This window comes from Salmo trutta, chromosome 9, assembly GCF_901001165.1.
Source record: "Salmo trutta chromosome 9, fSalTru1.1, whole genome shotgun sequence".
In the NCBI taxonomy this organism is placed as follows: Eukaryota; Metazoa; Chordata; class Actinopteri; order Salmoniformes; family Salmonidae; genus Salmo; species Salmo trutta.
The window spans coordinates 30,407,792-30,435,322 of record NC_042965.1 but is presented as its reverse complement, the minus strand read 5'-3'; the positions used below and the strand labels follow the sequence as shown (position 1 = coordinate 30,435,322).

Genomic DNA, 27,531 nt, shown 5'->3' with positions numbered 1-27,531 from the left:
AGTACATAGCTCGGCCATCACGGCTAGCTATTTTGACACCCACCAAGTTTGGGGCTCACTAAACTCAGAATTACTATTAGAGAAATTGGACTACCTTTGCTGTTCTTCGTCAGAATGCACTCCCAGGACTTCTACTTCAACAACAAATGTTGTTTTGGTTCCAAATAATCCATAGTTATATTCAAATAGCTCCGTTTTGTTCGTGCGTTCAGGTCACTATCCGAAGGGTGACGCGCGAGCACATTTCGTGACAAAAAAATTTAAAATATTCCATTACCGTACTTAGAAGCATGTCAAACGCTGTTTAAAATCAATTTTTATGTAATTTTTCTCGTAAAATAGCGATAATATTCCAACCGGGCGACGTTGTATTCATTCAAAGGCTGAAAGAAAAAAATGGAGTAGTCTCGTGGACACGCATCTCCAGTGTCACTGTTCCCAGGCTGACCACTCACAAATTCTCCTGCTGTTCTTCGACCAGAGACTGCAGACACCCCATTACACTTTCTGGCGCCTTCTGAGAGCCAATGGAAGCCTTAGAAAAAGTCACGTTACAGCACAAATGCTGTATTTTCGATAGAGATGCTACAGAAGGACAATAAATTGTCAGACAGGGCACTTCCTGTATGGAATCTTCTCAGGTTTTGGCCTGCCATATGAGTTCTGTTATACTCACAGACACCATTCAAACAGTTTTAGAAACTTTAGAGTGTTTTCTATCCAAATCTACTAATTATATGCATATTCTATCCGGCCGTGAAAATACTGCCACCTATCCCAAAGAAGTTAACAGGCTGATTGGTCGGCTATTTGAGGCAGTTAAGAGGGTTTTACTATTCTTAGGTAGGGTAATAACTTTTGCTTCCCTCCAGGCCTGAGGGCACACACTTTTTATTACGCTTAAATTGAAGATGTGGCAATATCATCCGTTATTATCCTCAGTAATTTTCCATCTTAAGTTTTCAGTCACCGGTGGTTTCTCTTTGTCAAGCCCTGATCTGTTTCACTTGTCCTTGTGATTGTCTCCACCCCCCTCCAGGTGTCGCCCATCTTCCCCATTATCCCCTGTGTATTTATACCTGTGTTCTCTGTTTGTCTGTTGCTAGTTTGTCCTGTTTGTCAAGTCAACCAACGTTTTGTCTCAGCTCCTGCTTTTCCCCAGTCTCTCTTTTTCTTGCCCTCCTGGTTTTGACCCTTGCCTGTCCCGTCTCTGAGCTGGAGCCTACAAACGGGCCATGGCTGACCTATCAGACTTACAACACCGCTGCAACGCCATTTCCTCCCAAGGAGCCACCATTGGTTAGGCACGAGGAGTTGCTTCGTGATCTGATGGAAGGGTTCCAGGCCGTGGCCTAACGTCACAACCTAGCTTTGGACACATTGCGGGAGCAATTCCGTGGGTTGCCTACTAGGCAGCCTACCACGACGGTATCCTCCCAGCCCCTCAGTAACCCGGCTGGTAGCAGCGCGGTTTTCTGGGAACCCCGCTTACCTCCCCCAGAGATTCCTGCCAGGCCTTTCTCTCCCAGTACTCCCTCGTTTTCGAGCTGCAGCCTTCATCGTTCCCCTCGGACCGCTCGAGGACAGCGTACATAATCACGCTGATGTCCGGGAGGGAACTCGCCTGGGCGGCCACGGCGGTGTGGGAGCAACAATCTGCCGTCTGCCTCAGGCTGGAGGTATTTGTGGTGGAAGTGAGAAGTTTTCAAAGCTCCGGTGTCCGGGAGAGAGGCTGCCCAGAGGATATTCCAGCTTCGGCAGGACTCCTTAAGTGTGGCAGACTATGCAGTGGATTTCCGCACGCTAGCAGCGGAGGGTGCCTGGAGCCCGAAAGCGCTGTTCGACACATTCCTGCATGGAGTATCAGAGGAAGTAAAGGATGAGCTTGCAGCCCGGGAACTACCGATGGAGATCAACTCACTCATTTGGTTTGACCATCCGGATCAATGGATGGCTACGGGAACGTAGGAGGGAGAAGAGGTCTGATTGCAGTCCCAATCGTTCACTCAAGGATCCCACCTTGCATCTGATGGACTCTGGAAGTCCCCGGTGTCTACGTCCCCGAGAGGATCTGAGCTTACCCGAGTTCCTCCAAGAGCCTCTAAAGATTGCCGATGTACCTCTTCCCGAGCCGATGCAGCTCGGCAGGGCTAGGCTGTCTCCAGCCGAACATGTATGCAGACTTAACACCCAGCATTGTCTGTATTACGGTACTGCCGGTCATTATGTGTTAACCTGTCCCTTAAAGAGACCTAGCTCATTGGTAGGAATGAGTACCCTGTTGGTTCTTACGGACAATTTAGCTTTTCCCCCTACTTGCCCCCCTCTCCATGCCACCCTGCTGTGGGGCGACCAGTCCAAGTCTCTCCAGATACTCATCGACTCGGGGGCCGATATGAGTCTGATGGACGTTACCCCGGTGTCCGAGCTGGGCATCCCAACTCAACCCCTCTCCATTCCCATGAATGCTCTAGACGGGCGTTCTATAGGCCGGGTCACCGACCATACCACCCCCATCAACCTACGAGTGTCGGGGAACCACAGCGAGACAATCCAAATCCTGCTAATTGAGTCTCCGCAGTTCCTGTGGTATTGGGATTCTCTTGGCTCCAGTGACACAATCCCTCGATTGACTGGTCTACTTATGCCATCGTGGGCTGGAGTCCATTCTGCCACACCCATTGCCTGAATTTAGCTCCGCCTGCCCCGGGACATCTTCTTGGGGGCTTGGAAATTGCCCCGGACCTCTCCGCCATTCCCGCGGAGTACCAGGACCTCCGGGAGGGGTTCAGTAAGTAAGTGAGACCCGAGCCACTTCGCTTCCGCAACCCTGACTGGTACCCAAGGATGTTAAGCCGGATGCGCTGGCACGCCGCTATAGCCTCACGGCTACACTTCCGGAAGCCGAGACCTTTCTCCCCTGCTCCAAGATTATTAACCCCTCTGCTGTTCGCCTTCTGTTGCCCCATACCCTACGTATACTTCCTACTTGAAATCAAATCAAACTTTATTTGTCACATGCGCCGAATGCAACAAGTGTAGACCATACCCTTAACCAACAGTGCAGTTCAAGAAGAGTTAAGAAAATATTTACCAAATAGACTTAAGTAAAAAATAATAATAAAAAAGTAACACAATAACAATAAAAATAACAAGGCTATATACAAGGGGTACCGAGTCAGTGTGCGGGGGTACAGGTTAGTTGAGGTAATTTGTACGTGTAGGTAGGGATTGAAGTGACTATGCATAGATAATAAAAAACGAGTTGCAACAGTGTACAAAAGGGAGGGAGAGGGGGGCGGGGGCAAATGTAAATAGTCCGGTGGCAATTTTATTAATTGTTCAGCAGTCTTATGGCTTGGGGGTAAAAGTTGTTGAGGAGCCTTTTAGTCCTAGACTTGGTGCTCCGCTATCGCTTGCCGTGTGGTAGCAGAGAAAACAGTCTATAACTTGGGTGACTGGAGTCTCTGACAATTTTATGGGCTTTCCTCTGACACAGCCTATTATATAGGTTCTGGATGGCAGGAAGTTTGGCTCCATGGCCATATGCCTACCCTCTGTAGCACCTTATGGTCTAATGCCGAGCAGTTGCCATACCAGGCGTTGATGCAACCGGTCCGGATGCTACTCAATGGTGCAGCCGTAGAACGTTTTGAGGATCTGAGGACCCATGCCAAATATTTTCAGTCTCCTGAGGGGGGAAAGATCTTGTCGTGCCCTCTTCACGACTGTCTTGGTATGTTTGGACCATGATAGTTCGTTGGCGATGTGTACACCAAGGTACTTGTAACTTTCGACCCGCTCCACTACAGCCCCGTCGATGTTAATGGGGGCCATGTTCGGCCCGCCTTTTCCGGTAGTCCACGATCAGCTCCTTTGTCTTGATTACATTGAGGGAGAGGTTGTTGTCCTGGCACCACACTGCCAGTTCTCTGACATCCTCCCTATAGGCCATCTCATCATTGTCGGTGATCAGGCCTACCACTGTTGTGTCGTCAGCAAACTTAATGATGGTGTTGGAGTCGTGTTTGGCCACGCAGTCATGGGTGAACAGGGAATACAGGAGGGGACTAAGTACACACCCCTGAGGGGCCCAAGTGTTAAGGATCAGCATGGCAATGTGTTGTTGCCTACTCTTACCACCTGGGGGTGGCCCGTCAGGAAGTCCAGGATCCAGGTGCAGAAGGAGGTGTTTAGTCCCAGAGTCTTTAGCTTAGTGGGCACTATGGTGTTGAACGCTGAGCTGTGGTCAATGAACAGCATTCTCACATAGGTGTTCCTTTTGTCCAGGTAGGAAAGGGCAGTGTGGAGTGCGATTGAGATTGAGATTGCATCATCTGTGGATCTGTTGGGGCGGTATGTGAATTGGAGTGGGTCTAGGGTGTCCGGGAGGATGCTGTTGATGTGAGCCATGACCAGCCTTTTTATGGCTATAGATGTGAGTGCTACGGGACGGTAATCATTTAGGCAGGTTACCTTCGCTTCCTTGGGCACAGGGACTATGGTGGTCTGCTTGAAACATGTATGTTTTACAGACTCGGTCAGGGAGAGGTTCAAATGTCAGTGAAGACACTTGACAGTTGGTCAGCGCATGCTTTGAGTACACGTCCTGGTAATCCATCTGGCCCAGAAGCTTTGTGACTGTTGACCTGTTTAAAGGTTTTGTTCACATCAGCTACCGAGAGCGTTATCACACAGTCATCTAGAACAGTTGGTGCTCTCGTGCATGCTTCAGTGTTGCTTGCCTCGAAGTGAGCATAAAAGGCATTTTGCTCGTCTCGTAGGCTCGCGTCATTGGGCAGCTCTTGTCTGGGTTTCCCTTTGTAGTCTGTAATAGTTTTCAAGCCCTGCCACATCCGACGAGTGTCGGACCCGGTGTAGTAGGATTCAATCTTAATCCTGTATTGACGCTTTACTTGTTTGATGATTTGTCAGAGGGCATAGCGGGATTTCTTAGAAGCATCCGGATTAGTCTCCTGCTCCTTGAAAGCGGCAGCTCTAGCCTTTAGCTCGATGCGGATGTTGCCTGTAATCTATGGCTTCTGGTTGGGATATGTACATCGTCGATGCACATGTTGAAGAAGCCGGTGACTGAGTAGGTGTACTCTTCAATGCCATTTGATGAATCCCGGAACATATTCCAGTATGTGCTAGCAAAACAGTCCTGTAGTGTAACATCCTCGTCATCTGACCACTTCCATATTGAGTGAGTCACTCGTACTTCCTGATTTAGTTTTTTCTTGTAAGCAGGAATCATGAGGATATAATTATGGTCAGATTTGCCAAATGGAGGGCGGGGAGAGCTTTGTATGCAGCTCTGTGTGTGGAGTAAAGGTGGTCAAGGATTTTTTTCCTCTGGTTGCATGTGACATGCTGGTAAAAATTTGGTAAAACTGATTTAAGTTCGCCTGCATTAAAGTCCCCGGCCACGAGGAGCGCCGCTTCTGGGTGAGCATTTTCTTGTTTGCTTATGGCCTTATCGAGTTGGTTGAGAGCGGTCTTAGTGCCAGCTTCGTTCTGTGGTGGTAAATAGATGGCTACGAATAATATAGATGAGAACACTCTTGGTAAATAGTGTGAAATAGAGCAATACCTCGAGACTTCTTTAATATTAGACGTCGCGCACCAGCTGTTTTTGACAAATAGACACACACCCCCACCCCTCGTCTTACCAGACGTAGCTTCTCTGTTCTGCTGGTGCATGGAAAATCTATATTATCCGTATCATCGTTCAGCCACGTCTCGGTGAAACATAAGATATTACAGTTTTTAATGTCACGTTGGTAGGATAATATTAATCGTAGGTCATCAATTTTATTTTCCAATGTTTGCACGTTAGCAAGAAGAACGGATGGCAGTGGGAGTTTACTTGCTCGCCTACGGATTCTCAGAAGGCAGCCCGATCTGCAGACCCTTTTCCAGTGTCTTTTCTTCAAGAAAATGATGGGGATCTGGGCCTGTTCCAGTGAAAGCAGGATATCTTTCTCGTCGGACTCGTTAAAGGAAAAAGTTTCTTCCAGTCCGCGGTGAGTAATCGCTGTTCTGATGTCCAGAAGTAATTTTCTGTCATAAGAGACAGTAGCAGCAAAATTATGTACAAAATAAGTTAAACTAACAAAAAAGCACAATTGGTTGGGAGAATGTAAAACGTCAGCCATATTCTTCAGCGCCATCAGGTCTTCATCACATTTTCATGTGTATAGATGTAAACCCATGTCTCACAGTCCTTTGTCTCCTGTTTCCTTTTCCCCACCACTCTGGATTATCGACCCCTGCCTGCCTTGACCTGTCGTTTACCTGCCCCTCTTGCTGTAATAAACATTGTTACTTCAACACAGTCTGCATTTGGGTCTTACCTGAAACATAATAGTCATTGTTGATAGACAATAATTTTTTCACCTCTTCCGCATTTACTTTTCAGAATCAAAAATTACAATACTTGTCTTTCATAATTTGGTTAGATATACAGTACCAGTCAAAAGTTTGGACACACCTACTCATTCAAGAGATTTTCTTTATTTTTACTATTTTCTATATTATTGAATAATAGTGAACACATCTCAACTATGAAATAACACATATGGAATCATGTAGTAACCAAAAAAGTGATATATTTTATAAATGAGATTCTTCAAAGTGGCCACCCTTTGCCTTGATGACAGCTTTGCACACTCTTGGCATTCTCTCAACCAGCTTCACCTGAAATACTTTTCCAATGGTCTTGAAGGAGTTCCCTTATATGCTGAGCACTTGTTGGCTGCTTTTCCTTCACTCTGCGGTCCAACTCATCCAAAACCATCTCTATTGGGTTGAGGTCGGGTGATTGTGGAGACCAGGTCTTCTGATGCAGCACTCCATCACTCTCTTTCTTGGTCAAATAGCCCTTACACAGCTTGGAGGTGTGTTGGGTCATTGTCTGGTTGAAAAAGAAATGATAGTCCCACTAAGCGCAAACTAGATGGGATAGCATATCGCTGCAGAATGCTGTGATAGCCATGCTGGTTAAGTGTGCCTTGAATTCTCAATAAATCGCTGACAGTGTCACCAGCAAAGCACCCCCACACCATCACAACTCCGCCATGCTTCACAGTGGGAACCACACATGCGGAGATCATCCGATCACCTACTCTGTGTCTCACAAAGACACGGCGGTTGGAACTGAAAATCTCAAATTTGGACTCATCAGACCAAAGGACAGATTTCCACTGGTCTAGTGTCCATTGCTCGTGTTTCTTGGCCCACACAAGTCTCTTATTATTATTGGTGTCCTTTAGTAGTGGTTTCTTTGCAGCAATTAGACCATGAAGGCCTGATTCACGCAGTCTCATCTGAACAGTTGATGTTGAGATGTGTCTGTTTCTTGAACTCTAAAGCATTTATTTGGGCAGCAATCTGAGGTGCAGTTAACTCTAATGAATTTATCCTCTTCAGCAGAGGTAACTCTGGGTCTTCCTTTCCTGTGGTGGTCCTCATGAGAGCCAGTTTCATCATAGCGCTTGATGATTTTTGCAACTACCGTAATTTCCGGACTATTAAGCACACCTGAATATAAGCCGCACCACTGAAATGGAAAAAAAATATTATTTTGAACATAAATAAGCCGCACATGTCTATAAGCCGCAGGTGCCTACCGGTACATTGAAACAAATTAACTTTACACAGGCTTTAACGAAACACGGCTTGTAACAAAAATAAATAGGCTTTAACGAAACACGTCTTGTAACAAAAAAAAAAAAATTTGCAGTAAGCTTTAGTTGTCTTTTTGCACTGAGTCAATTCCTCACGCTGCTGTTTCCAACGACTTATCATCGACTCATTAAGACCAAGCTCCCATGCAGCAGCTCTATTTCCTTTTCCAACAGCCAGATCAATCGCCTTCAACTTGAAAGTTGCATCATATGCATTTCTCCGTGTCTTTGCCATGATGAGGGTGACAAAATGACTACCGTAATCAGAATGATGGGAAGTTTGAGAGCGCTCGATTTAATCTAAACAGTAAACAAAAAAGAAAAGTTGTTTGACCTTAACCCGTTTGGCAATTTCATTGGTCTAATGAAAGCTTCATGCCGCCAAAAAACTGAGCACGTCACAGAATGTGTTTTTTTGGGAGAAAAAAAATTGAAAGCGGGAAAAATCCATATATTAGCCGCGTCATTGTTTAAGTCGCGAGGTTCAAAGCCTGGGAAAAAAGTTGCGGCTTATAGTCTGGAATTTACGGTACACTTGAAGAAACTTTCAAAGATCTTAAAATGTTCCGTATTGACTGACCTTCATGTCTTAACCTGTCTGGGCTAGGGGGCAGTATTTTCACGGCCGGATGAAAAACGTACCCAATTTAAACAGGTTACTACTCTGGCCCAGAAACTAGAATATGCATATTATTAGTAGATTTGGATAGAAAATACTCTGAAGTTTCTAAAACTGTTTGAATGGTGTCAGTGAGTATAACAGAACTCATTTGGCAGGCAAAAACCTGAGAAAAATCCAAGCAGGAAGTGAAAAGTCTGTGAATTGTAGTTCTTCTTTTGATTCTGTATCGAAGCTCCAGTGTCTGTAGGGTGACGTCGCACTTCCTAAGGCTTCCATTGGCTGTCTAAAGCCTTCAGAAAATGGTTTGAGCATTTTCCTGTCACTGGACAGATAATAGGAGCTCAGTTACTGAGTGGTCTGCCTGGCAACAAAGGGATTGGATATGCTCGGTCCTGCGAGCGCGCCCCTCCTTCTTTTTCTTCTTGAATGAATATGCTATCGTCCGGTTGGAATATTATAGCAATTTTACGTAAAAAATACCATAAAGATTGAGTTTAAACAGCGTTTGACATGCTTCTAAGTATGGTAATGGAACATTTTGACTTTTCGTCTCTCGTTCCGTGCTCACGCGTTATGCCTTTGGATAAGTGATCTGTATGCACGAACAAAACGGAGGTATTTGTACATAAATATCGATTATTTGGAACAAAAACAACATTTCTTGTGGAAGTAGCAGTCCTGGTAATGCATTCTGACGAAGATCAGCAAAGGTAAGAGCATATTTCTAACAGTAATTCTGAGTTTAGGTTGCCCCGAACTTGGCGGGTGTCTGAATAGCTCACCGTGATGGCTGAGCTATGTACTCAGAATATTGAAAAATTAGCTTTCTCCGTAAAGCTATTTTAAAATCTGACACAGCGGTTGCATCCAGGGGTAGTCTATCTATAATTCTTAAAATAATTGTTATATATTTTGTCAATGTTTATGATTAGTATTTTTGTAAATTGTTGTGCACATTCACTGGACGTTTTGGTGGGAATACATTTCCTGATGTCACAGTTGACTTGGACTGGTGTAAGGCGGAATCAGATGCAGGAGACAGGTGCTGGAGTTGAGTGTCCTTTTAATAATTTGACACACAAAAAAACAAAACCCCGAGGCACAGGGCGCTACAGACAGACTGCCTGGGAAAAACGCATTCCCGATATGGCGAACAAACTATAAATATTAGCGGCACAAAAAGGCACGGGGCGCAGACCGGTAAATTCTCTCCTCCTTAAACTGTCAGATAACAAACCCGTAATAAAAACACGGACCACCGTCCTGAGTGGACAATCAACAATCCCGCACAAAATCCCAACTGAAAACACACCTTAAATAAATCCCCACTAATGACAACACAAAACAGGTGCGGAACAGACTGACAAAACTAAACGACAGAACCAACGATCGATGGCAGCTAATAGGCCGGCGACGACGACCGCCGAGCGCCGCCCGACCGAGGAGGGGCGCCACTTTCGTTGATCCTGTGACACCTGAACATCATGCGCCAATGTAAAATGTTTTTTGGATATAAATTTGAACTTTATCGAACAAAACATACATGTATTGTGTAACATGATGTCCTAGGAGTGTCATCTGATGAAGATCGTCAAAGGTTAGTGCTTCATTTAGCTGTGTTTTGGGTTTTATTGACACATGTCCTTGCTTGGAAAATGGCTGTGTGATTCTTTTTGTCTATGTACTCTCCTAACATAATCTAATGTTTTGCTTTCGCTGTAAAGCCTTTTTGAAATCGGACAATGTGGTTAGATTAACGAGAAGTTTATCTTTAAAATGGTGTAAAATACTTGTATGTTTGAGAAAATTGAATTATGACATTTTGTTGTTTTTGAATTTTCCGCCCTGATATTTCACTGGCTGTGTCCCGCAGCCCATAGTAATGATGGACTGTCGTTTCTCTTTGCTTATTTGAGCTGTTCTTGCCATAAAATGGACTTGGTATTTTTTCGAATAGGGTTATCTTGTAGTTTCAGCGTTTGTTGCTGGCATGTCATGCCTAAGTTTGCTAATCTTGCCAATTGCAAAAATTATTAAAGCAGTTGGCAATATCAGTGAGTTTTTTTGATGAATGAGCCATCTGATTCAATAAATGATGGAGCGGTGCTCCAAAGCTTTTTCTATCATTCTTTGTCATTTATCTTTGTTTCATAGTGTAAATGGAAGAAACACAAAAGAACTGTCAATCTCCCTCGGCCTGGGGCTCCATGCAAGATCTCACCTCGTGGAGTTGCAATGATCATGAGAATGGTGAGGAATCAGCCCAGAACTACATGGGAGGATCATGTCAATGATCTCAAGGCAGCTGGGACCATAGTCACCAAGAAAACAATTGGTAACACACTACGCCGTGAAGGACTGAAATCCTGCAGCGCCTGCAAGGTCCCCCTGCTCAAGAAAGCACACATACATGCCCGTCTGAAGTTTGCCAATGCACATCTGACTGATTCAGAGGACAACTGGGTGAAAGTGTTGTGGTCAGATGAGACCAAAATGGAGCTCTTTGGCATCAACTCAACTCGCTGTTTTTGGAGGAGGAGGAATGCTGCCTATGACCCCAAGAACACCATCCCCACCGTCAAACATGGAGGTGGAAACATTATGCTTTGGGGGTGTTTTTCTGCTAAGGGGACAGGACAACTTCACCGCATCAAAGGGACGATGGACGGGGCCATGTACCGTCAAATCTTGGGTGAGAACCTCCTTCCCTCAGCCAGGGCATTGAAAATGCGTCGTGGATGGGTATTCCAGCATGACAATGACCCAAAACACATGGCCAAGGCAACAAAGGAGTGGCTCAAGAAGAAGCACATTAATGTCCTGGAGTGGCCTAGCCAGTCTCCAGACCTTAATCCCATAGAAAATCTGTGGAGAGAGCTGAAGGTTCGAGTTGCCAAACGTCAGCCTCAAAACCTTAATGACTTGGAGAAGATCTGCAAAGAGGAGTGGGACAAAATCCCTCCTGAGATGTGTGCACACCTGGTGGCCAACTACAAGAAACGTCTGACCTCTGTGATTGCCAACAAGGGTTTTGCCACCAAGTACTAAGTCATGTTTTGCAGAGGGGTCAAATACTTATTTCCCTCATTAAAATGCAAATCAATTTATAACATTTTTGACATGCGCTTTTCTGGATTTTTGTGTTGTTATTCTGTCTCTCACTGTTCAAATAAACCTACCATTAAAATTATAGACTGATCATTTCTTTGTCAGTGGGCAAACGTACAAAATCAGCAGGGGATCAAATACTTTTTTTTATTGTGATCACTACATCCAATGGATTTGGATACTGCTTTCAAAGAAATGTCTGCTGCATTAGTAAAGATAGGACCAATACATGTTGATGATTTCATTCCTGTACTGATTGTATCTACACTGGTAGGTTGATTGATAACCTGAACCAGGTTGGAGGCACTAGTTACAGTTTTGAAGCTTTCTCTTGAGTGGGCAGTGTCACGTCTGCCCCCCCCCCCCCCCCCCCCCAGCGCTTGACGGTGCCAGACTGCCCTGCATCACGCACTCCTTCCATCCATTACGCACACCTGACTTCCCTCGTCATGCGCATCAGCGATATTGGACTTACCCGGACTCACTCATTTTTTTATTTCCTCCCCTATATTTGTCAGTTCCCTTGCTCTGTTCCCCGCTGCTGTATTGATTGTCTTTTGTTTGTGTTACTTGTTTGTTGACGCTTTTCCTGTCTCGTTCCATGTCCATTATTTATTAAACGTTTTAATCCCGGTACCTGCTTCGTCTCTCCAGCGTCATCCATGTGACAGGCAGCCTGATGAAAGCCAGTCAATATTTAAATCACCCAGAAAGTATACCTCACTATTGATATCACATACATTATCAAGCATTTCACACATTATCCAGATACTGACTGTTCGCACTCGGTGGTCTATAGCACCTTCCCACCAGAATGGGCTTTAGGTGAGGCAGATGAACCTGTAGCCATATTACTTGAACAGTGTTTAAAATGAGATCCTCTCTAAGCTTGACAGGAATGTGGTTTTGAATATAGCCACAGCTCCACCTTTGGCATTTCTGTATTTTCTGTTGCTCTTATAACCATGTATTGCTACCAATGTATCATCAACGGTATTATCTAAGTGCAGATATTGTCAGAATATGTCATCTGTTACTAGCAAATTATTGATTTCATGAACCTTGTTTCTTAAGCTACATATGTTAACGTAGGCTATTTTAAACACTTTTCTGGGATGTTTGATTGTTTTTCTTGCTTAGCTGAGGTAGACATGCACGGCTTATTTTTTTATTATTGCAGGGTGACCTGCACACAGTGGACTTCCTACTAGGGCACACCAGCTCTGCTTACAGTATTACTCTGGTTCATAGTGTTAGCAGATGATGTTATTATTCAATAACACAAACTCCAAAGCAAATCAGGGGGAGAAAAATAGGTTTATTTGAGAAGGACAAATCATAGACGTTATGCTGGGAGGTAGATGTTCAGTCTCCCCTGTCCTCAGCTTTTCTCCACAGAACAAAGGAACAGGATGCCATTTATAAACCCCCACCCTAGCTGGGGGTTGACCAATCAGAACGTCTTGCAGTACAACTGGGCCAATGGCCAAATAACAAGCATCCTGCTCCAGACTCAACGTACAGACCAATGAAAACATGGCACACATAGGAGTCCAGGACTGACATCCCACAGATTCTAAACAGCTGTTGAACTGAAGACCAACTATTTACATTGACAATTCCCTGTTGATCGTTAATTCTAGTACTCTCACCCTCTCGTCCTCTGCGTTGTGTATTTATCTTCAAAATATTCTTATAATAGCGTCATGATTACTGCATACAATAGCTGTGGGATCAGCAGAGGCATTCAGGGCAGTAAGAGGGACATAAATTAGGTTACTTACATTGTCTTCCAACGACCCTAGGATAATGTACATTTGCTGACGCATTATGACAACTCAGTGACACAATAGTAGGGATTAAATGAGCTGGACTTGGGTCATTGATAAGTCATTGTCTCAACTCAGTCTAATAATACTGTGAAAGGATCCAGGATCTCAAAAATTTGGGTGGAGCCCATCCTCCTTATAATACGAGCTTTGTTTCCAGAAGGTATCAAAATTGTCAATAAATGTTATATCCACAGAGCTGCCATAGTAAATGAAGGGGAGGAGACAGGTTAATGACAGATTTTTAAGCCTTCAGACATTTGAGACCTGGATTTTGTATGTGTGCCATTCAGAGGATGAATGGGCAAGACAAAATATATTAACTTGGCTTTGAATGGGGTATAGTGGTAGTAGGTGCCAGGCGATTTCAGTGTGTCAAGAACTGCAACGTTGCTGGGTTTTTTATGCTTCACAGTTACTTGTGTGTATCAAGAATGGTCCACCACCTAATGGACATCCAGCCAACTTGACACAACTGTGAGAAGCATGGACCAGCATCCCTGTGGAATGCTTTTTACACCTTGTAATCCATTTCCTGACGAATTGAGGGTTAAAGGGGGTGCAACTCAATATTAGGAAGGTGTTTCTAATATTTTGTACAGTGTGTGTGTGTGTGTGTGTGGATGTTTTTGCAGTTTGAAAACACGGCATGTGTTTGCTATATGAAAGCACCCTGTAAATCCATCAACCAGCCCTATTTCACCGCAGTGTGAATATAATTTGCGAAAGCAGCGATGCAGTTCCATATACCAGGGTAGGAGCATTGGAGCAATAAAGCGTCACTAAGTTTGTAATTCATAATTAGTTTTCCTCTCTGTCTGTGTTGCTGGTAATTGGTTATGGACCTCTGAACGCCTAATGGCTGCGGTCATGTGGTTGGGTGATCTGGTGTGGTTGTATGCTGTAATAAGTCTGTAATAACTATCTCTAACTCTCGCTGACTCTCTCTCTAACTGTTTACCTCTTTCTATGTCTCTCTCTAACTCTGTCTACCTCTTTTCTATGTCTCTTTCTCTCTCTCTTCTCTCTTGTCGGCAGGTGGAGTGGCTGAAGAACGAGGAGCTGGTGAGCTCCCTGACTGATGACAACATTGACACCCGCGCTGACCACAATCTCATCATCAACGAGGCACGACTGTCCGACTCGGGAAACTACACGTGCCTGGCCAGCAACATCGTGGCCAAAAGACGCAGTTCCACAGCCACTGTGGTTGTTTTCGGTAAGGCTCCGGTCCCAGCCCCAGCCACTAACTGACTGTGTTTGTCTGTTGTCGGGTTTATTTCCTGGACACAGATTGAGCCTAGTCCTAGATTAAGAAGATACTCCATCGAACATGCTTTTTTGTCTAGGACTGGACTGGGCTTAATCTTTGTCTGGGAAACCAGTTTGTAGTGTTAACAAGGTGCCTCAGATCAATTTTAGTGTTTCATGCCCCCCACACAAGTGATTAAGAGACCCATTTTAGTCTTTTAGTTAGGAAAGCTTTTCCCCTTTATTTAGATAAATGTATTATTCAAAGAGCCAATTGACTGCCTCCCCTTTGAAATCAATGTGTATTTTATGAAAGGGAATAAGATACTGTGTCTTAATCTCATTTAAAGGAGTGTTGCTTATTAATTACACATTTGCTAGAGGCCTTGGAGCAATTCGGCAGCTCACAAAATGTTCCTCCATGTCCCCACACATACAAATGACAGAGCAAACAAATCCGACCAAAAGGGGTTGACTACTCAGTAAAATAACCTCTCATTCATTCAGATTTAAACTGCCCAGCTATGTGAATATGCTGTGGCCTGTTTGAATGGATTAGTCTTACCAATTTTTCTCCTTGATACGAAGTGCTTTGATAATTGAACTGGCAATTAATGTAAGAGTAGTGCACATTTTCCACATTTGATGTACTGTACACAATATGCTCAAGAATCTATTGATGTAACATCATGGAGCATTTCTAATCATTAATACCTCTAAACCGTTGTCTGTATAGTTAACTCTGTAGGAGATTTGATTCACTTAAAATGCAAATCAGCAGTTGAAACAATAATAAAGTGTACGCCCACACCACTGTTTCAGTGAAAAGAGGAGGGATTGGGCTGGAGAAATGTAATCCTTCTCAAATTCATAGACAGAACTATGGATGCAAAGACTGATCATCCATGATATAGAAATGATCATTATAACCAGCGTGTTTTGAGGCTATGGAGTGTTTTGTTACATTTACTTTGTTTACAAGCATTGGAGTAAAACAAGCTTATATTTTGGGTTCTGATAGGGTATGACAGTTGAACTAAGCTCATGAGAAATGTACAAGTTGGTCACTGTGGAGATCCTATGACGGTGCCATGTTGAAAGTCTCAGAGCTCTTCAGTAAGATACCAAGAGTGTGCAAGCTGTCATCAAGGCAAAGGATGGCTACTTTGAATAATCTTAAATATAAAATATATTTTGATTTGTTTAACACTTTTTTGGTTACTCCATGATTCCATATGTGTTATTCCATAGTTTTGACATCTTCACTATTATTGTACAATGTAGAAAATAGTAAAAATAAAGAAACAATAGGTGTGTAAACCTTTGACTGGTACTGTAAGTCAGAAAATGGATGTAGCAACTGCTGATTGCCCTTTTAAATAAAGTTTCCCTCTCTTTATCATTCTCTCTCCCTAACGCACCCCCGTATCTCCCTAACGCACCCCCATATCTCCCTAACTCACCCCCATGTCTCCCTAACTCACCCACATCTATCTCTCTGTAGTGAATGGTGGTTGGTCGCTGTGGACAGAGTGGTCTCTCTGTAATGTTCCCTGTGGTCGGGGCGTCCAGAAACGCTCCCGTACCTGTACCAACCCTGCCCCGCTTAATGGAGGGGCTTTCTGCGAGGGCATGTCTGTGCAGAAGATCACCTGTAATGCCCTCTGTCCAAGTAAGCTCCTCTACCTCAGGAAGTACTGTAGAGCTGGTGAATAGACTTAGCCTTGTTCGACCATCATGATCTTGCAAGATCACATTCAGTTTCTCTACTCACAGAGGTCATTAGGTTTCACCTGGAAAGAATAGACTGGTATCTTCTGGGAATGTCTCCAAGGGTAAAGCCATTTGACTTTCAAGGATAGCATGCTCAACTTTATGATTTGTTGAATATAGTAGGCTGGTGTGCCATGCCAGCATCTAGGTGCAGAGTCAACATCTGTCTATGCAAGACTATACATACTGTATGATATTGTGTGTAAGTCTTCTAGTCTATGTAGTTTGTGTATAGGCTGAAACTTGGCCGCAAGTGGATCTTCCAGCAAGACAATAACCCCTAGCACACATCAAAATTCACTAACAGTTAATTAACCACAAAATCAACATTTTGCAATGGCCATCTCAGTCTCTGGACTTGAACCCCATTGAAAACCTGTGGTTTGAATTGAAGAGGGTAGTCCATAAGCACAGACAAAGGATTTTAAGGATCTGGAAAGATTCTGTATGGAGGAATGGTCTAAGATCCCTCCCAATGTGTTCTCCAATCTCATAAAATATTTTAGAATAGGGCTCAGTGTCGTTATCCTCGCAGGGTGAGGGTGCTGGAGTTTTGAAAACGGGGGATCCAATAATTTTGACCTTTGTAGATCTTTATTTGTATTACTTGTTTAACAAAATGTTTTTCTCTGACTATTAGTATAAAATAATATAATTGTAAAAAATATATTCAGTATTTCTATGATTTATTTGAGTCTTTTTTGCTCATCTTTATCGAGGGAACCAATAATAGAAATAATAATAATTCTGGACCCCACTGTATGTTGTAGGCTGCTGCTGTTATGTATCTCTTCTGTGTCTTCCTGTCCCAGAAAATAGTTTGTAATAGTTCTCAGTCTTACTTACTGTAACTGTCTTCAAAAGCCAATCACAAGGGAGAGACTGGATTGGTTAGGAAAGAAGCTATCTGGCGAGAGCAAAATATGTATGCACTAACATGGTCAACCCAATCGCACTCTGTATTCTCTGCATCATATAAACACATACATTTGCATTAAATTAGCTGGGAAGAAAACTGTGAAAGAATGTAGTGCAGAGTGCTTTTAGAACTCATGGACTGCTACAAAATAAATTGCGTCGTTCTCCAGAGATTGTGCGTAGAGACGGATTACGGTGTCCGCAAAACTCTGCCAAGAAATCTCTTTTGACACCGTATGGTCTACCAATATTAGTTGTCTGTGCATGATGGGTTCTTCCTAGATCAAATGACACAGACGACAGAGGAACCTGAGTAGAAACATGCACGGCTACATCAAGGGGTTTAATTTCACATTTTGCATGGGGGAAAGAAGAGCGTTCCCATTATGTGAGAAGAACCTGAGGGTTAATGTGGAGTGAATGCGCTCTGAGATGGACCACCGCCTCACCTTCTGTTCTGTCTCTGTGTTCGTGTTCCATTTCCTCATCCACAGTTGATGGTGGCTGGGAGGAGTGGAGCGCGTGGACGCTGTGCAGTGTGCAGTGTGAGCGACAGCGTAGGAGGGAGTGCAATGACCCACCACCCAGACACAGGGGCAAGATGTGTGATGGGCCCAGCGACACCACAGAGAACTGCACTGGAGGAATGTGTACCCAGAGTAAGTCCCTTACTCCTTTCTCTTTCCTTTCTAGATTGCGGTCCTAACCTTCACTGTCATCTCCATAAGCCATATCTCCATTACACTGATCACAACAGGACCCGTCATTAACACATATGAACAGCTTGCCACACAGGGATTTGTTGGACAAATACACATGCTGAAATGAAGTCCACATTGCTAGAGCTCTCAGTGCATGATAACACTATGATGATCCCTCCTGTAGTGTTCATGCGAAACGTCTCCCTGCATCACGAGAGCGTAGCTATCACTGAAGACATGGAGGGTGCATTCAGTTTTTACCACAGTTTGGAAGTTCTGACCACAATTGTCAAAGAGATTTTGTAACAGATGTGCAATTTCATCAAATGCATCACCCATAATATGATTAACTCTCATGAATGTTGCACAATGAGAGGTTTTTAATTAAATATTGAGAGTTACACATTTGTCTACTCAACTGTAAACTAGTGCCACTTTTGCATTTTTGAAATGGGGCTCAAACTGTGACTCTAATTACCAGACAAAAAATAATTCACATACCCTACCGTTCAAAAGTTTGGGGTCACTTAGAAATGTCCTTGTTTTTTTAAAGAAAAGCACATTTTTAGCAATAACATCAAATTAATCAGAAATACAGTGTAGATACTGTTAATGTTGTAAATGACTATTGTAACTGATTTTTAATGGAATATCTACATAGGCGTACAGAGGCCCATTATCAGCAACCATCACTACTGTGTTCCAATGACACGTTGTGTTAGCTAATCCAAGTTTATAATTTTAAAAGGCTAATTGATCATTAGAAAAATCATTTTGCAATTATGTTAGCACAGCTGAAAATTGTTGTGTTGATTAAAAGAAGCAATAAAACTGGCCTTAGGCAGAGTTCCTCTGTCCAGTGTCTGTGTTCTTTTGCCCATCTAAAATATTTTATTCTTATTGGCCAGTCTGAGATATGGCTTTTTCTTTGCAACTCTGTTTAGAAGGCCAGCATCCCGGAGTCGCCTCTTCTCTGTTGACGTTGAGACTGGTGTTTTGCGGGTACTATTTAATGAAGCTGCCAGTTGAGGACTTGTGATGCGTCTGTTTCTCAAACTAGACACTCTAATGTACTTGTCCTCTTGCTCAGTTGTGCACCAATGGTGCCAGGTTTCCTCTAGACGTGACACTTGGCATTCAGGCCAAAGAGTTCAATCTTGGTCTCATCAGACCAGAGAATCGTATTTCTCATGGTCTGAGAGTCTTTAGGTGCCTTTTGGCAAATTCCAAGTGGGCTGTCGTGCCTTTTACTGAGGAATGGCTTCCGTCTGGCCACTCTACAATAAAGGCCTGATTGGTGGAGAGCTGCAGAGAAATGTGTCCTTCTGGAACGTTCTCCCATCTCCACAGAGGAACTCTAGAGCTCTGTCAGTGACCATCGGGTTCTTGGTCACTTCCCTGACCAAGGCCCGCAACCGGTAGACCCATGAGGCCGGGCGGCCAGCTCTAGAAAGAGTCTTGGTGGTTCCAAACTTCTTCCATTTAAGAATGGAGGCCACTGTGTTCTTGGAGACCTTCAATTCGGCAGAAATGTTTTGGTACCCTTCCCCAGATCTGTGCCTCGACACAATCCTGTCTCGAAACTCTACGGACAATTCCTTCAACCCCATGCCTTGCTTTTTTTCTCTGACATGCACTGTCAACTGTGGGACCTTATATAGACAGATGTGTGCCTTTCCAAATCATGTCCAATCAATTGAATTTACTACAAGTGGACTCAAATCAAGATGTAGAAACATCTCAAGGATGATCAATGGAAACAGGTTGCATCTGAGCTTAATTTCGAGTTTCATAGCAAAGGGGCTGAATACTTATGTAAATAAGGTATTTCTGTTTTTCCTGTTTAAGAAATTTGCAAAAATGTCTAGGGAATATTTTATCAATTTCAGAATAAGGACACATTCTGTTACATTACAGCCTTATTCTAAAATTGATTAAATAAATAAAAAATCCTCAGCAATCTACACACAATACCCCATAATGACAAAGCAAAAACAGGTTTTTAAAAATGTCTTACAATATGCGTTGTCTTGGCTTGTCACACTACCTTCCATGTTTGACTCATCTGCCTGTAGAACATTCTTCCAAAACCAGGTGCTTCCATGTCCTTTTTGGCAAACTTGAGCAGAATGTCAGGCCATCTGTCTATGATCTCAAGCTGGAGCGCAGCTGTGTCATGCAGCAAGACAATGATCCCAAACACACAATCAACTCTACATGAAAATGACTAAAAAGTTTAAATTAAAATTAAACTCTTTGGCCGGAATTCTTAGCGTCATGTCTGGAGGAAACCTTGTACCATCCCTACGGTGAAGCATAGCGGTGGCAGCATCATCTTGTGGGGATGTTTTTCAGTGACAAGGACTGGGAGACTAGTCAGGATTGAGGGAAAGATGAACGGAGCAAAGTACAGAGGGATCCTTGATCAAAACCTGCTCCAGAGCTCTTAGGACATCAGACTGGGGCAATGGTTCACCTTCCAACAGGACAACGACCCTATGCAGACAGCCAAGACAAAGCAGGAGAGGCTTCGGGACAAGTCTCTGAATGTCCTTGCGTGGCCCAGCCAGAGCCCGGACTTGAACACGATTTAACATCTCTGGAGTGACCTGAAAATAGCTGTACAGTGGTCGCGGGCCTCCCCGTCCAAGCTGACAGAGCTTGAGATCTGCAGAGAAGAATGGGAGAAACTCCCCAAATACAAGAAGACTCGCGGCTGTAATCGCTGCCGAAGGTGCTCCAGCAAAGTACTGAGTAAAGGGTCTGAATACTTATGTAAATGTGATATTTTATTTAAAAAATGTTATACAAAAACCTTTTGCTTTGTCATTATGGGGTATTGTGTGTAGATTGATGATGAAGAAAAAACTATTTAAACAATTTTAGAATAAGGCTGTAATGTAATAAAATGTGAAAAAGTCAAGGGGTCTGAATGCTTTCCGAATGCACTCTGTATATATACTGTATATACAGTGTCTGTCTGTCTGTCTGTCTGTCTGTCTGTCTGTCTGTCTGTCTGTCTGTCTGTCTGTCTGTCTGTCTGTCTGTCTGTCTGTCTGTCTGTCTGTCTGTCTGTCTGTCTGTCTGTCTGTCTGTCTGTCTGACTGACTCAACAGTATGTTTTACAAAGTAGGATTGTTATTTTGGGCTTCTTCGGTACAAAAGAAGCATTGTTAAGCTCCAATTTTCCATTGGTAATCATAAATTGTCAAAAATGTTTGACCCTTTTCTTTTCCTCCTTGTGAAGGAGAGAGATGATCATGATCAAAGTATTTTTCAGACCCATTTGCCAATCTCTCCCTTGGCCACTTTTATCCATGTTGATTTGAGTCTGGTAATGATGTCATCATTATCTGGGCAGTCTGTATCTGTATATCTCAGTGGTAGGGCATCTCCACATGATTGAAAGACGTGCATTAGTAGGATACCTCACTCACACAGGGCTGGCGTTTAATCACCTTGTTCTGGGTGTGTCCCAAATGGCAACCTATTCCATTTATAGTGCACTACTTTTGTAGTGAAGTAGTGCACCATAAAGGGAATAGGGCACCATTTGGGACACAGTCAGGGCTGGTGTTTAATCACCTCGTGTCTCTTTCTCCTTTTCACATTCTCTCTGTCTTTGCAGATGGAAAGCTGCTGCATGATGTTAAACCTCAAAGTGAGTCCTTCCTTTCTGCATTTCTTTTATCTTCAACCCCCAACTCTTGACCTAATTTCTGAGGCATAAAAATGACCAAATTGTCACTAGATGAAAGTTCAGGGTCCAGAATCAGAATATTAGCAGTTATTTTGCTATGGGCACCTATTTTCGACACCTACTTATTTGGTTAACTTTCATTTACCTGCATTTTACACAGCCATCACACCCATCAACAAAAACTTGTAGTCAGGTTCTGAACAGAATTATAACCATGTTCTACCATTCCATCACTCAACTGTCCACTCTTCACAAGTGTGACATCACAATGGGCTTTCCTTCTCGGATTGAGCCGAGAGATTGATCTCTTGTGACAACTGAACATGTGCTATATTGTAGGTGATTAATTGAGTGTAATTAGTGCAAACAAGCTAATTTGACCAATTTGCAGTGATTCCTCACTTGTATTCTCTGGTGAGTCTCAGATCAGATAATCTCTCCCCCGTGCATATACCGCCTGACACCTGCTGAAATGATTGTCAGGCGGTACCTTGACTGGAGCTGCAGCAGTGTCTGTAATGAGCCTTCATTAGGCTGACAGACAGGCTCACTCACCTAATGTGTGCTTGGGTGGTTGTTGCCTGGGTTTGCAACACATTCTGGATCAAATCATTGAGTTGAGGACCTCCCGAGTGGCGCAGCGATCTAAGGCACTGCATCGCAGTGCTAGAGCCGTCACTACAGATCCGGGTTTGATCCCGGGCTGTGTCACAGCCGGCAGCGACCGGGAGCCCCATGAGGCGGCCCAGCGTCGTCCGGGTTAGGGCAGGGTTTGGCCGGCTGGGATGTTCTTGTCCCATCGCGCTGTAGCAACTCCTTGTGGTGGTGGGGTGCATGCATGCTGACTTCAGTCGCCAGCTGTATGGTGTTTCCTCCGACACATTGGTGTGGCTGGCTTCCGGGTTAAGCAAGCAGTGTGTCAAGAAGCAGTCCGGCTTGGCAGGGTAATGTTTCAGAGGATGCATGGCTCTCGACCTTCGACGCTCCCGAGTCCGTACGGCAGTTGCAGCGATGGGACAGGACTGTAACTACCAATAGGATATCACGAAAAAGGGGTAAAATGTACCAAAAGAAAATAATAAATTTAGCCATTGAGTTCAGAGTTCTAGAACGGGGAGATGAATATTTGGTGAGTGACATAATTTTAATAACGGAGCTCCTTTAAATGAATTTGCCTCGGATAATTTCCTGTCACTGTCAGACGGTGACCATTTGGTCATACTATGTAGTTTAGTATGTACCATACATTTATAGGATATACACTAGTGTGTCTGAAAGCAGTTATACCTCCCTCCGTCTCACTGTTAACAGCTTTATGAATGTCTTGTGTAACAGCGGTGGCAACATTTTCCCATCTAGTCCTGTGTGTGGTGAGAAGAGGAGCATGTCAGTTGAGCAGTTAAAGGGTATGTTGAGATGTACAGCCAGCACACTGCTTTAAAAGGAATTCACTCTCCAAAAGCTCCTTAAAACAATTCAAAAACCAGTATACTCTACAATATGTCATCTAATATTTGAGATGCCCAAGAATGTTACCACATTAGAATCACTACCACCACCATTCTCTCATGTCCCTTTTCAATGTCTCTTTACTTCTTACACATTATTCTTTACGCTAAGCATAAATCCAGTGAGACTGTTGTTTCTGTGTGTCTGTCTGTGTGTGTGTGTACCAGGTATGGATGGCTCCAACGACGTAGCTCTTTACTCTGGGCTGGGGGCGGGGATCATAGCTGTGACTGTCCTTGTGGTGGCCGTCATGCTGTACCGGAAAAACCAGAGCGACTACGGCGTTGATGTCATCGATTCATCCGCGCTCACCGGGGGCTTCCAGTCTTTCAACTTCAAGACCACCAGACAAGGTGAGCTAGCGCTGCCTTTCACTTTATGCCCTGTCTCACACAAGGCCAAACAGCAGGCAGGAGTTTGTCAAGGTTCCTTTAGGAATGCTGCCGCTGCTGGTGATAGATTGCATGTGTTGGCATTGAGGCGGCATGGTGCATTATCCTGCACATCTGCCTAGGATTTATATTATCATAATCACTGAAAGGATCTGTCCTTCTATTTTGATAGACCAGCTACTCTGTTATTGCAGACATATGTTATTAATTGTTGACGGACACTTCCTGTGACCCCCTGGCTGCAGACCACACACATTTGACTGTCAAGCAACCAAACCCCCTTCCCTGTCATCAGATAGCCCCAGCCAAATCCACTGATGGATAAATGTGAAAAGCATGGAATAGTGAACATCAATTCAATTTTTGTTGTGCACAGAAATATTTTCTGTTCATAACAGTGTCTGGGTCTGTGGCTTGTCTCAGGCAGCCTTGCTACAGGCATTGATATTACTGTCAGTGACACTTCTGGGTTAGCACAAGTGATAGCCATCACAGCGGCTGGTGATAAATTCTGTCTAGTTGTGACAGCGCTGTGAAAAGCCCTGCCGGAGCCATGCACATCCAATGCTCCCAAGGCCTGGGAAGTCATGCATGCACCGCACCACGCGCCAGGGAGGGGGAGGCTGGGGAGCTGGGGGACGGTGCCGGGCTACATCCAGCAGGCCATCAATCGTATTTAAATAGGCCAGGTTTTCAGGAGCTGCCTGCTGTGCCCTCCACCGGCCACCATCACTCCATTCTTCTATTCCCTTCTCCGTCAGCCTGCTAAATGAGCCTCTGAAATATAGCTCATATTCTCTGCTTTCTCATTTCAGCTATGGATTCTTCTTTTACAGAGGAAGGGGGGGAGACTAACTAATAGCATGTATTTTATTATGCTTGACAGTTTTTTTTCCAGTTTACCTTATTCCGGTAGATTTTTCATAAGGCCAATAACATCCGGTTATACACATTGAGAGAAAAACATAGCTTTACTCAAGTGTGTTTTTTTAATGAATCACTAGCTTTTCATGCCTTGTGATTGCTTTAAAAAGGCCCTTAATGCTTCAGATCGCTCCTGCCATGACATGGTTTAAGGCAGAGTGGTGAATGAGTCTTTAGGCCTGACCCTGTCTCCCTGCATTACGGCTGGCTGTGAAGGATTTTTAATCAGAGATCCAATTCCAAACATATCCCTCAAGGTATTCAACGTGAGGTCCATTTCATTAACTTCTTTCATCCAACCTCCTCCGCAATTCCATTTTGATCCACCATTTTAAAGATCCACACTCAAGCGATAATCTGATTTTTCTCCACTGCACTGATAGAAGAAGAAAAATGCACATGGCTGTTCACATGTCAGGTTGAAAGCTTAAGCAATGTCTGCTGAAATGCATTATCTATCTGCCCATGGCTTGTGCAGCTGAGTTGTATTGAGTCCTGTTCTATGTCTACTGCAATCAGTAACAAATCACTACCAATCAGTAACAAAAAATTACTTCTCATTGCTCCACACTGTTCCATTTCTTTATATCAGTTCCGTCAAATGTAACATTTCCCATTATATCCTCGGTTTTTGATTGCAGAGCAATAGCTTTTAATATTGTTACATTTTGCACTTTCATCATTTTCAGGCACTAGACTAGACGATGAAGTTACGAGAAGCAGCACTCAGCTTCAGAATACCCTCTAGTTAGTCTTGCAGTGGAAACACCCTGAATACCCTCTAGTTAGTGTTGCAGTGGAAACACCCAGAATACCCTCTAGTTAGTGTTGCAGTGGAAACACCCTGAATACCCTCTAGTTAGTGTTGCAGTGGAAACACTCTGAATACCCTCTAGTTAGTGTTGCAGTGGAAACACTCTGAATACCCTCTAGTTAGTGTTGCAGTGGAAACACCCTGAATACCCTCTAGTTAGGGTTGCAGTGGAAACACTCTAAATACCCTCTAGTTAGTGTTGCAGTGGAAACACCCAGAATACCCTCTAGTTAGTGTTGCAGTGGAAACACCCTGAATACCCTCTAGTTAGTGTTGTAGTGGAAACACTCTGAATACCCTCTAGTTAGTGTTGCAGTGGAAACACCCTGAATACCCTCTAGTTAGTGTTGCAGTGGAAACACCCTGAAGCACAACACGGATCAAGCCCTCCAGTAATTAACGATTTCCCTAAAAATAAAACAACATTAGCCTCCTGCCTTCCACCCCTCACCAGGCAGCAGCTGGGCAGCAATGACTTTTTGACTGCTGTTATCGTGGCACAGGGAGTCCTGGGGCCCTAATGTCTGGATGTGCCAGATAGCTGCACACAGTGTTTGGCAGTGTGGCCAGGCGTCTAATGGCTGTGGCTGAAGACGCCCCTCCTTGGCCTGTTGAGTCCATGCTGTGAGCTGAAGGACTCCCCTCATTTACAGGACGGTCACCGTCACAGACCCCTCAGCCCATTCCCAGCCACACACACACACTTATGCACAAGCACACAGCCCCAGCCGTGTGCTGTGCCCACAGACAGAGAAGCACTGTGTCCTCCAGGAGGGTGACTTTGTGTACAGAGAGGAACTGACTCCAACAGATGGATCATGGAGATCAAGCTGTGTATGCTTGGTAATTACATTTACCTCTGACCAGTGACGACGGCTCAGTCCTGGATATCTACAGTATCTCATGTCCAGGTTATTTACCTGTACTATAACTCTGTGTTGGTCAACTAGCTTGGCATATTATTCACACTAAAAGCATGTTTTCCATCAATTCACAGAGAGTGCTCAGTGCACTTGACTTCAACCTATGGCCCCTGCAGAGAGAGCTACATTTGAAGTTGGAAGTTTACATACACCTTCGTCAAATACATTTAAACTCACAATTCCTGACATTTAATCCTAGTAAAAATTCCCTGTCTTAGGTCAGTTAGGATCACCACTTTATTTTAAGAATGTGAAATATCAGAATAATAGTAGAGAGAATGATTATTTCAGCTTTTATTTATTTCATCACATTCCCAGTGGGCCAGAAGTTTACATACACTCAATTAGTATTTGGTAGCATTGCCTTTAAATTGTTTAACTTGGGTCAAACGTTTCGGGTAGCCTTCCATAAGCTTCCCACAATAAGTTGGGTGAATTTTGGCCCATTCCTCCTGACATAGCTGGTGTAACTGAGTCAGGTTTGTAGGCCTCCTTGCTTGCACACGCTTTTTCAGTTCTGCCCACAAATTCTCTATAGGATTGAGAACAGGGCTTTGTGATGGCCAGTCCAATACCTTGCCTTTGTTGTCCTTAAGCCATTTTGCCACAACTTTGGAAGTATGCTTGGGGTCATTGTCCATTTGGAAGACCCATTTGCGACCAAGCTTTAACTTCCTGACTGATGTCTTGAGATGTTGCTTCAATATATCCACATAATTGTCCTCCCTCATGATGCCATCTATTTTGTGAAGTGCACCAGTCCCTCCTGCAGCAAAGAACCCCCACAACATGATGCTGCCACCCCCGTGCTTCACAGTTGGGATGGTGTTCTTCGGCTTGCAAGCCTCCTCCTTTTTCCTCCAAACATAACAATGGTCATTATGGCCAAACAGTTGTATTTTTGTTTCATCAGACCAGAGGACATTTCTCCAAAAACTATGATCTTTGTCCCCATGTGCAGTTGCAAACCGTAGTCTGGCTTTTTTATGGCAGTTTTGGAGTAGTGGCTTCTTCCTTGCTGAGCGGCCTTTCAGGTTATGTTGATATAGGACTCGTTTTACTGTGGATATAGATACTTTTGTACCTGTTTCCTCCAGAATCTTCACAAGACGCTTTGCTGTTGTTCTGGGATTGATTTGCACTTTTTGCACCGCAGTACGTTCATCTGTAGGAGACAGAATGCGTCTCCTTCCTGAGCGGTATGATGGCTGCGTGGTCCCATGGTGTTTATACTTGCGTACTATTGTTTGTACAGATGAACGTGGTACCTTCAGGCATTTGGAAATTGTTCCCAAGGATGAACCAGACTTGTGGAGGTCTACAATTTTTTTTCTTGGCTGATTTCTTTTGATTTTCTCATGATGTCAAGCAAAGAGGCA

The 27,531-nt window shown here is 43.9% G+C and overlaps 1 protein-coding gene across 3 annotated transcripts in view; it reads left to right on the top strand.

Moving 5' to 3' along the window:
- The window catches only part of LOC115200389 (netrin receptor UNC5D), a 235,570-nt gene that overhangs the window by 167,641 nt on the left and 40,398 nt on the right, over positions 1–27,531 (top strand). For 2 of the 3 annotated variants that reach the window (XM_029763423.1, XM_029763421.1), the window contains exons 5-9: positions 14,286–14,466; positions 16,003–16,170; positions 17,684–17,848; positions 21,519–21,551; positions 23,267–23,452. In XM_029763423.1, coding sequence (XP_029619283.1) covers positions 14,286–14,466; positions 16,003–16,170; positions 17,684–17,848; positions 21,519–21,551; positions 23,267–23,452 — 733 coding nt within the window. The remainder of the gene's footprint in view (positions 1–14,285; positions 14,467–16,002; positions 16,171–17,683; positions 17,849–21,518; positions 21,552–23,266; positions 23,453–27,531) is intronic. The other variant, XM_029763422.1, reaches the window with a different exon arrangement.